Below are 11,787 nucleotides of genomic sequence, written 5' to 3'. Positions count from 1 at the left end.
ACCCGGATTAACACATAAAAAATAATAAATGCACCCATAGAACACCGATCATCTAGATCTCCTGCCTAGTCTGCATCAGAGAAACCATATAGAGTAAAAAGTATATCCGCAAGAAGACGAATGTCAAGATCTCTAGTACCATTGAGATACTAAAGTAGACGCTTCACATCACCCTAATGCGTCTTTGAAGGAGCATGCATAAATTGTGAAAGCTTGTTGACCGCAAAGGAAATATCAGGACCAGTCATATGGAGATGTTGTAAGTCGCATCAAAAGATGAAGATCCATCATGCAAAGTAAGACGAGAGCCAGCAGCAATAGGAGTGGAGACCAGCTTGGAGTCAAGCATGTTGTGTTTGGAGAGAAGATTAGTGACATATTTTTGCAAAGATAAGAGAAGATCATTTGAGGTTGGGCGAACTTCAATACCGCAGAAGAGGGAAAGAGTCCCAAGATCCTTAATCGTAAATTTTGCATGAAGTTTACATACTATGACGCCAACAGAAGAAGCATCACTCCCTATAATGATTAGATCATCAACATATACAAGGAAATAGATAACAGTATCATCCCGAGAATAAATAAATAAATAAGGAGATGTCAGCTCGGGATGCGATAAAGCCAAGAGAGACCAAGAAAGCGCGAAGCTCCAAATATCAGGTGCACGGAGCCTGCTTCAGGCCATAAAGCGCCTTATGCAAACGACACACATGATCCGGAAACTCAGCACTGCGCATACCCGAAGGTTGTACCATATAAACCTCCTCTGCAAGATGACCATTAAAAAACACATTATTTACATCAAGTTGGTGAAGACACCACCTTTGATTCACATCCAGACTAAGAACAATGTGCATTGTTACTGGATTAAAAACAGGGTTGAATATATCATGAAAGTCAACACCAGGGCACTGATGAAAACCCTTGGCAACAAGGCGAGCCTTATACCGATCAATTGAGCCATCAGAATTATGCTTAATGCGAAACATCCACTTATTACCCACAAGATTTTGGTCTCGCGAAGGTGGGACAAGAGTCCAAGTCTGATTACGGAGAAGAGCATCATACTCTTCATGCATGGCTTGTACCCAATTCGGATCTTTGAGCGCCTACGTGACAGAGGAGGGTTCACAAGATTGTGGAAGACTAGTATGAAGAAGATACTTTGGATTGGGTTTGTAGATGACATTTTTAGAGCGAGTTTGCATTGGATGTTGGTTTAGAGAAGCGAGAGGGGGAGAAAGAATCGATGGGCTAGAGGGTCGGTTGCCACCAAGCAGCGTGGACGACCCAACAACAAGAGGTGATGATGGCGAAGATGATGACAACGGTGAAGAAGTCACTTGCGGATGACTACGATCAGTGGCAGGTTGCGACATCGATGCTGGAGGGTCCCACAGGAGAATTGGTGCAGCAGAGAGCTCAAAGTCAATGTCTACTACTATAAAATCCAAGGAGGAGGTGATGACAAATGGAAAAACATGCTCCACAAACTTAACATGACGAGATACAAAGACTCTTTTGAGAGCTACATCATAGCACAGGGAAGACACTCTGGGTGAGAGAATAGCCAAGGAAGACACAAGAGGTTGACTTGGGATCAAGTTTGTGGTGAGAGTAGGGGCGCAACCATGGAAAGCATGGACACCCGAAAACTCGAAGCTTAGAAAGATCAGGAATGGTGGTGAACAATCTTTCAAAAGAGGGCATATAGGAGAGACCGACCTTAGACATGCAGTTAATCAAATAGACTGTCGCAGCAAAGGCATAAGACCAGGAAGTGAGTGGAATAGATGCTCTGTGCAACAAAGTGAGATTAGTTTTGACTATATGGCGATGACGACGTTCAGAGTATCCATTGTGTTCAGGAGTGTGTGGAGAAGTGGTAAGATGACTAATACCATGAGTAGTAAGAAAGGAGCGAAGGGCTAAGGATTCACCTCCATTGTCAATGAATAGTATTTTGATAGTCATTGAGAATCGATTTTCAACAAGAGTTTGAATGCAATAAAGGTAGAGTATACATCCGATTTATTGCGTAAAGGATAAAGTCATATATACTTTGTAAAATGATCAACAAAGATAACATAATATTTGAGTCCATCAAAAGATGATATAGGAGATGTCTAAATATCAGAAAAGATAATATCCAAAGGAGCACGAGACGTGTTGGATCGTGAAAGTCAATAGAGGGGGGGGTGAATATCAATTTAAAAAAAATCGAGAGTACGCAGCGGAAAATGTATAAGCGAAAAGTAAAGAGTAATGCTAACACAGTTCGATTTACTTAGTTCGGAGCCTGTGTTGACTCTTACTCCAAGGTCCGCACACAAGGGTGCTTTCGATGGCAATTCACTAGCAATTTGAAACTTATTACAAATCCAAGTACAGGAAATGCTAAAATAAACTCCGACAATAATAATAAAGAAAAGAAGAAAATGGAAAGGCACTTTGTCGGAGTAGCGTCGCAATGTCGCAGGAGCGCAGATTGTGAGTTGTTGTTCTGACTCCAGCCTTAACCCTCCTTATATATGAAGTTCGGGGCGCCTGAAACCTTCAGGGCGCTCTGGTTGTGACGTAGCTAAGCCAATCAGTGAACTCCATGCGGCGAAATGACGTTGGGGATATATTTTTGCCTTTGGGCGCCCGGGTACCTCCCGGGCGCCCGGACCTTGATTTCCAGCAGCTTCCTTCCTGCAAGAAAACTTTAGTCTGAGACACTTATATCTCCTGCAAAACAGATTATTAGCACAGTTCATAGTTTAACAAAAAGAATATTAATTAGATTCCGTCTCTCCGAGACTGGAATCTAGTCAAGAGCTCGACTTAGAGTTCCAAAATGGTTCTAAGTCAGATCGCCGCCTAAGTTCCCTTCCCGGGAATGCGTCTTCACAGTCACTCCCCTCCAGTGGCTTACATTTACTTACCTGCCAAACATTAGGTCAACCCTTTAACCCATCTGGACTTCGTGCCAGCTATCCGGTCAGCCCGTCGACCTAACTGGACTTTGTGCCAAACGTCCGGTCAGCTCGTCAACCCGTTTGGATTTCGTGCCAGCTATCCAGTCGGCCCGTCGACCTAGCTGGGCTTCGTGCCAGACATCAGGTCAGTCTGTCGACCTGTCTGGACTTCTCCTGCACACTCGGTCAGAGTGTTAGATAACAACGAAACTAACTTAACTTATTTTATCATTCATCAAAACCTGGGTTAGGTCGTTAGTGCTAACCGCACCAACAACGAAATACTAGATTTATGAAAGGGCAATTTATGACTCTTATTAATATTGCACGAAATGCATGAAAAATTAGACAAAGTATTCGCAGGAAACGAAAGACCCAAGGATAAAAAAATGCTATAAAACTGTTGGAGTGTATACTGAAAGCCTAAGTTTTGTAAACATTCATTATGAATAAAGAATCACATTTGGTCAAATTGTCTATATTTGTTTGTAGTTGTTCAATTAATTTATATTGTAGATAACATAGCATGTGGTGTCATATGCAGAAGATAATGTTATCAGTATCTTATAAATTATAAACAGTAGCTCACGACCAAAATGGAAAGGAACAAACCATTAGAAGGTCGTAGTGTAATTAGGTATCAGTTTATCTTGACTGTATAATTACACTAGTACACTTAGAGTGTATTGAGTAGGACCATTTGAGGTCGGTTCTTTTATACTGATTTTATAAAGAAACAAAGACCTCGGTTATTATGGAAGTGTGTGCTCTTAATCCTAATATAATAACAAGCACATATATTTGATGTTTATTTCTTTAATTTATCAATGGGTGAGATTTAGTTCGATGAATCAATAAGCCCGATAAGTTGGGAAATGATATCACTTATAGTGTGTGTTGTTGATTATAGAAGGAAACTGTGTCCTAGAGATACTAGGTTGAGAATGTCCCCAAGAGGAGCTCATAAGGATTGTCATGTTAAACCCTGCAGGTGGACTTAGTCCGACATGACGATAAGGTTGAGTGGTACTACTCTTGGAGCTAGATATTAATTAAGTGAGTTGTCAGTAACTCATTTAATTAGTGGACATTCAATATCTTAAACACGGAGACTAACACACTCATAATAAAAAGGAGCCCAAAATGTAATTTGGGATTGGTGCGGTAGTTCAATGATAGTTCTCTAGTGGAATGAATTATCATTGATAAAATTAAGTTGTGTGTTCGGCGCGAACACGGGATGCTTAATTTTATCGGGAGACCAAACCAATTCCTCCTCTCGATCCCTATCGTAGCCTCTTATTTATAGAGTTCTATACCCACCTATACCCACCTTCTATACCCACCCAATAGGGGCCGGCCAAGCTAGCTTGGGAACAAGCTAGGGCCGGCCTAGGTATAAAATTGGGTGGCCGGCCCTAGCTTGAACCCAAGCTAGTAGGGCCGGCCAAATTAAATTAAAAAAGAAATTTAATTTTAATTTTTATTATTATGTGGAAGATATAAATTAAAGAGAATTAAAATTAAAATATCTCTCTTGTAAAAGATCTACAAAAGATTAAAGAAAGAGATTAGATCTCTTTCCTTATTTGTAGATTGGAGAGATGTTTTATTTTCTCTTTAAAAATTATTCACATGTTGATAAAATTAAAATTATAGAAATTTCCTTTTATCAACCATGAAGAGATTTTAAAGAGAAATTTTATTTTTTAAAATTTCCGGAAACAAATTAGGAAGTTTTAATTGTTGATTAAAACTTGTCTAATTTTTTCTTTCATTGATGTGGCCGGCCATTGGTTTATTTGGGATATTTTATTTTATTTTTCTCAAATTAAATCATGTCAAGGAAATTGAGGAAATTTTATTGTAATTAAATTTCCTAATTTGCCTAGGCCAAGAAATATAAAAGAAGGGGTGAGGGTGCCTTCATGAGACACAACCTCTATTATTTTCTCTCCCTCTTTTGTTCCTTGGTGTGGCCGGCCATCCTCTCCCTCTCTTCCTCTTGTGGTGGCTGAACCTCTCTCTGTTCCTTGGAGCTCTTGTGGTGGCCGGATACTACTTGGAGAAGAAGAAGAAGAAGGAGAGAAAGCTAGCATCTCTTGGAGCTTGGTTAGTATTTTGGTTTTATTCTTTGGTGAAGTTCTTCCTTTGTGGACGAACCTTGCTTGGAGGAGAAGAAGGTGGTTGGTGGTTTCTCATCTCGGTAGATCGTTGCCCACACAACGTCCTAGGTTAGAAGAGGAATACGGTAGAAGATCAAGAGGTTTTTCTACAAGGTATAACTAGTAATTTTTATTTCCGCATCATGCTAGTTATTTATGGAAATAATACCAAATACAAGAGGCTTACGTTCTAGAATTTCGAATATGTTTTTTCGATGCTGTGTTCTTTTGTTTTTTCTTTTCCTTGTGATTTGATTGTTCTCTTTGGTTAACCTAAAGTTATTTTAGGAAATTAAATATTAGCTTTCTATAAAAGGTTTTGTCTAGTCGGTGGTGGTTGCTCCCATATCCAAGAAGGTCATGTGCCTCGCCACGTCAGTACTGGGAACCAATTATGGAAATTAATATTTAATGGAACTAATAACTTAAGGAGACTTGGGTCGAACGTGTAAAGTTCTGCAGGAGATCCAAGTCAAAACCTAAAAGAACAAATAGATTAAGTTTTGGATCAAACGTGTTAAGTTCCTCAGGCGATCCAAAATTTAATTTAAAAGAACACATGGTAGCTAGGAAAAGGTTCAGACCTTTGTACAAAATTTTTGTACAGTGGAACCTATAGGTTTTCCGAGTAGCAACCAACAAAAACATCTAATGATGGATGACCTAAACGTCTATATCATAAGGAAATAGATGACGAGATAAATATAGAAAAGGCGAAAGGCGATGATAGTGTAGACATAAATTTTGGCTAGTAATAGACACCATCTCTATGGACTCCGCTGACCAGTGTCGCTCTCGTACGATAATCCAACACCTAAAAATAGGAACTAAAGAAAAAAATGTAACAGAATTAGTAGCACAAAGTGTTGCGACAGAAATCAAATTTTTTGACATAGATGGATAAAACATTGGAGAAAACTAAAGGGAAAGATGAAGTAGAGAAAGAGAAAGAACCAGTGTGTGTGATAGGTAGTCTAGAACCATCACCAATGACGACGCTATCATTCTCAGAATAAGGTTCATGCAACGAGAGAGTAGCGAGATCAGTGGTGAATGATGAGAGGCGCCAGAGTCAACCACCCATTCTCGAGAATTAGATGAAGGTGTATAATGAATGGTAGTGTGCGCAAACGACACACTATACATGGGACGTGGAGCACGCAGAGGAGCCTACGAAACTTATTGGTGATCACCATGATAGTTTGAATACCGATTACGAGAATTCTCTGTTGGAGCCACAAGAGCAGTCATTGGCATCGAAGATGGAGATGGTGGTGAGACTTTTAACTGGGCTTCATAACTGAGAAGCTACTCGAATAGTTCATCAAAGGTAATAGGGGTGTCACGAACTTGCAGAGCATGTGAGATATTACAGTAATCTTGGCTAAAATCATTCAGGACACGAATAAAGAGCTCATCAAAGTCAACTTTGACATTTATAAGCGCGAGAGCGTCAATATTTCTTTTGATATCATGCATATAATTAGTGATAGACCTGTTACCCTGTTGAGCGCTGGCAAGATTTTGACGATGAGTCATAATCCTGCCACGTGAGGGAGCGGCGTAGGTTCTCTCCAACGTCTGTCATGCGTTTCTAGATGAAGTTGATGAAGAAATAAATTGCACAAGAGTAGGAGACATTGAACCTATAATAGCGTTGAGGAGAAGTTGATCCTGGCGGAGCCAGAGAATATGATCAGAATTCGCCTGAAGGAGCATGGCATCTATAGGCGTTATCTACGCAGGGGGTAGGGACGTGAGCCATCAATAAAACCCAATAAGTCATATCCGAATAGAAGATACATGAATTGCAAGCGCCAGGTAGAATAATTGGAGGTGGTGAGTTTCAACGGTGTCTGAGCATTGACATTGAGAACCACAAGAGTGACAGGAGAATCAGGAGTATTTGTGAGAGATAGTCAGCGGGTGATGTCGTCGACGGTAGCCATTATAGAAGGCGACTGGTAGGTATTGTGGAGAAAATAAAGAAAGAAAGAGAAGAAGAAAAAAAATTGTTGTTAAGCTTAGAGCTCTGATGTCATATTAACGATAGAATTCACATATATTATTAATGGTAGCATATGGTATATATAAATACCATTACAAGTGAAAATAGGAAAAATACATAAATTAGGAAAACAATAAGTATTTCCTAATAATAATTATTCTCTAATAACTAGGAAACAAATAACTATTTATTTATAATAATTATTTCTTAATATCTAAATGTTGTAACGTAGAATACATATCATAACTATGTTCTACCGTATATCAAGTAGAAAAAACCTAATTCTAATCGATTAAGTAACCATGTTCAATTCCACCTAATGATCCAAATCTAATTAGAAAACTCTAATCCATCCACCCTTCCAATCTGAATATCAATTGTAACCAAATCAATCTACGAATCCTATAATCCCTCTCAATGTAGCAAATAAAATCAATTGTCAACATCACTGATTACAACATGAGATGAAACAAAACCCTAATTGAATTCATTTAATTTCCCCCTATTTCGTTCACATTCTAACCTACATTTCCATTAATTAACAAAGTATAGAAAGAGGTTTCATTACCAATGTTTCTCCTCTTCTCCCGTAGCAGTTCACAGATGCGTCAAACGATGATAGACCTGCTATCTAGATCAGATGAAGGTTGTCCAGATCCGATGAAGAGTTGTCAGTGGTTATGAGGTTGCCCACGGTTGTGGCTGGTGGTGGTTGCGGCGGCCGGAGCAGAGGTGAGGCAGGTATGTAGTCGGCAGGCTTAACACCAAACAAGGGCAGCTAGCGTGGGCAAGGGTGAACACCGACGGCTGTGGTGGCTGCAGTCAGCTGCCGCATCTAGCTATTGAGTGTGGCGACTGGAGTAGTGGAGAGATGGCGATTTGGTAGAGCAGAGGAAAGGAGAGGTCAGATGGGGTACGAAGTGTTGGTGATAAGGTTCTCGGGCAGTCGGTGTGGCATTACCCCAACGTGATGCAACCATGAAGGGGAAAGCGGCGCGACTAGGGAAACGCGGGAGGAAGCCGACTACTATTGCTAGTGACAGGGACCACAGAGAGGTTGCCCCGGTGACCGCCGACTCGTCGACGGTCGTAGGGAGGAAGACGAAAGCGGCAATGATGTGAGAGAGGTTCAGGCGAGAGAAGCGGCGTTCGATGATTTTAGGGCACTGAACATAAGATTAATTAAATAAATCTTAAGTTTAATTAAATCAATCAACCCCCGCTTAGTTATATTCCAAACATGATTTCTCTTAGCCAATTAATTCTATCCCTTAAAATGTATCATCTGAGCTCGGATTAAATCCTAAAAAATTTCTAGAAAACTCTAAAAATTCTTACAAGGCATTTTCTTAATTAATGTCATTATTTAATTATTATTTAGTTGTCATATTTAACAGGTAGAATTTCATATTCAAGGAGAGATTTTTCAATAATCTATTGTATTATTCCTCCTTAATCACAAAAAGATGAATTAGGTAATACTGAATTTGGGGTGATCTATCATGTCTTATAGAATTTTTCCATTGACTGCTAGGATAAATTGGAAAGCGCTTGTAGTGGATGACCCAAAAGTCCAGCATCCCATAGTTGCGTCCCTTATTTGGAAGAAAAATTCTTAAAAATATGCTTTAATTGGAGATTAAATTATAAATATTTAGATGACAATTTAATACCCTTCTACTATAGCCTTGAAGGCGATTACTTAAGCATCAAAGACTTTATAAAACATCTCCGATGCTGTATTGATCTTGAGAAGAACTGTGTGAGCTGTGGGGATAGAACACTTCGAGACAAAAAGATAGATTCAACTAACCCAGTATTCAAATATTACAATCAATTAATCTTGGAGGTGCAAGATCTGGATCCGGTCACGAAAATTTTCTATTGGTCATTAAAATAAAAAAAAAAATTATAACGTACCAGCTCACGAGCATTGCAAGCATCCGAAAATACATTACGTGGGGTCGTCCAATCCTCCTGTCAACTTACCAAGCATCAACCATTTTGGTGCAAGTGCCTTTTTTTTAATATAATATATTATAATATTAAATTTATATTTAAAATATTCTTAAATACTATAAATTAATATTATTTAATTTAAACTTATTATGTAAATTTTTTATATTATAAATTTATATGAGTTGTTAACTTAAATAAGTAATATTTAAAAATTTATATTACTTAAGATTATAAATATTTTAAAATTTATTAGTTGACATAGTAGTAGATGATCACACCCGATCTCAAGAGTTTATTGCTAGATATGAATGAATCAAAAATAAAAATACTCACTTTGCCCTTAGAATTACATTAATTGAGCATTTGTGGGAATAATTTGGTAATTCTGATAACTAAGGTTCATAATGATGTATTTTTAATGAAGTGTTATTTGTTTTGTGAAAATATTTAAAATATTTTATCTTGATTGTTTATGATTATGTATTATTTTTAAATATTAGTATGTCTATTAAATTATTTTTACCAAAATTAAGAATGAAAGTACTAATTTTTATTTTTTTGTAACTAAAACATAATAGCATAAAAATTAGTTATTATATACCATAAAATTATTAATTTGAATAGTAATTATTATCGTAATCAAAATATTTAATAAATTAATATGAATGTTAGAATAATAAATTATAAGATGAAAAATATAATATTTTAAAGAATATTCTTTTTATGTAGGAAATGGTGTGTATTGATTGGAGTTGGAAAATTATTTGGTGTTGAAGTGACACCAAATTAATATTGAATTGACATCAAAATATGTTTTGTGATTGGAGATGTCTCAAGGAACAAGTTTTGAGCTTCTAGAGGCAGGTTGTGGATTTTAACCGCAACAAAATCTTATAGCAGTTCTACTAGTCTCCCAATACAAATCCAAATTTGAGTAAATTAAAATACATATGAGAAGGTAAAAACTATGGAAAACTCATGCAACGATAAACTTCCTCACATTCTCAAGTAGCACTCAAAGTGTTCCCGATATCGATAACAAATCGATAGCGGACATCAGCCTTTGCGACCCTCTCCATGGCTTTGTTCACATAATCCATGCTGATAAGCTCGATATCCGCAGTCACATTGTGCTCTGCTGCAAAATCTATCATCTCCTGAGTCTCCTTCATCCCACCAATTATACTCCCTACGATAGATTTCCCACCTGAACTCGATCAAACACCAGTGCACAAAGCACAAGAGCTAGTCAGAAATAATGAACATGGAGAAGAATAAAGGGCAATGGGTGATTACCTAGAAGTAAGGGGAAAGCATAGATCTCTAATGGCTTCTCTGGTGCACCGACCATGGCCATTTGTCCAAAAGTTTTGAGAAGAGACAGCAATGGAGTCACTTCATGAGCTGCTGAGACAGTGTTGATTATGCCGTCCATGGTTCCCCAAGCGGCCTTCATCTCATCGGGGTCTTTGCTGACCAGGAAAGCGTCGGCGCCCAGTCGCTCGACGGCCTCCTGCTTTTTGCTCGGCGACGTGCTGATCACCGTCACCTTGGCGCCGAAGGCCTTCCCGAACTTGACGGCGACGTGGCCGAGACCGCCGAGGCCCACCACTCCGATGTGCTTCCCGGGGACGTCGAACCCGAAGCGCTTCATGGGGCTGTAGACCGTGATGCCGGCGCAGAGCAGCGGCGCGCCGCGGTCGAGCGGCATGCCCGCTGGGAACCGCACCGCGAAGTGCTCCTCCACCACGACGGAGTCGGAGTAGCCGCCGTAGGTGACGGTGCCGTCGGCGTCGGTGGAGTTGTAGGTCAAGATCATGCCGGGGCAGTGGTTCTCGTGGTGCCCCGCGCACTCGTGGCAGCTGCGGCAGGAGTTGACCATGCAGCCCACCCCGGCGTGGTCGCCCACCTTGAACCTGTCCACCTTGCCGCCCACCTCGGTGACAACGCCGACGATCTCGTGACTGCAACACCAACAAATTAAATTCCGCCAATATAATTTCGAAAACAGAGCAAGTCCAAGATCTGGATGCATAATTAAATTACCCAGGCACGATCGGGTAGACGGAGTTTTGCCACTCGTTCTTGACGGAGTGGAGGTCGGAGTGGCAGATGCCGCAGTACAAGATCTTGATGGTCACATCGTTCTCCCCATTTTTCCTGTCAAGCATTTCGACGACCACTTCTCAGGCGATCGATCATCCGATCATCTTTCGGAAGAACATTCCTACACAGTATAATTAGCAGTACCTCCGGGAGAATGTGAAAGGCGAGAGGACGCCTGAGGTGTCTCTGGCGGCCCATCCGAAAGCAGGGCTGCGGAGGACCTCCTCCGGCGATGCGGCGGCGATGTTCCCGTTCGCCATGTATATATGGTTCTTAGACGGACTAGTAGTTCGGTCGATGAAGTGGCTGTTAAATTGGCGAAGCATTTGAGGAGCTTAAATAGGATGGTGGATGCGTAATCAATGACTGTTTTGTGATCAGTTGCGTAACTGATGACGTTTCATTTCCTAATTCAAAAAGGGATGCTTTTAGACCGAGCCACCTGCTAACTACCCCAACTATATTTAGTCCAAGTCGTGTTTAACATGATCACCGGTTAAGGAATAAAGGTTGCTCAGACCATGGATCCGAACGTGACCCGGGCATAGTCAAATTGGAACGGTCAAACCATCTGAAAACTAAGAACAAA

The 11,787-nt window shown here is 40.0% G+C and overlaps 1 protein-coding gene across 1 annotated transcript; it reads right to left on the bottom strand.

Moving 5' to 3' along the window:
* Nucleotides 1-9,982: 9,982 nt before the first annotated feature.
* On the bottom strand, nt 9,983-11,488 carry LOC121982264 (probable mannitol dehydrogenase). Its single transcript, XM_042535252.1, has 4 exons — nt 11,343-11,488; nt 11,139-11,252; nt 10,389-11,056; nt 9,983-10,299 (listed from the first exon to the last, which is right to left on the bottom strand). Exons 1-4 carry the CDS (start codon nt 11,456-11,458, stop codon nt 10,097-10,099), a joined length of 1,101 nt encoding a protein of 366 aa, XP_042391186.1. The 5' UTR covers nt 11,459-11,488; the 3' UTR covers nt 9,983-10,096.
* Between the last annotated feature and the right edge of the window lie 299 nt (nt 11,489-11,787).

This window comes from Zingiber officinale, chromosome 5A (assembly GCF_018446385.1).
Source record: "Zingiber officinale cultivar Zhangliang chromosome 5A, Zo_v1.1, whole genome shotgun sequence".
Taxonomy (NCBI): Eukaryota; Viridiplantae; Streptophyta; class Magnoliopsida; order Zingiberales; family Zingiberaceae; genus Zingiber; species Zingiber officinale.
This window is presented reverse-complemented; position numbering and strand designations above follow the sequence as displayed.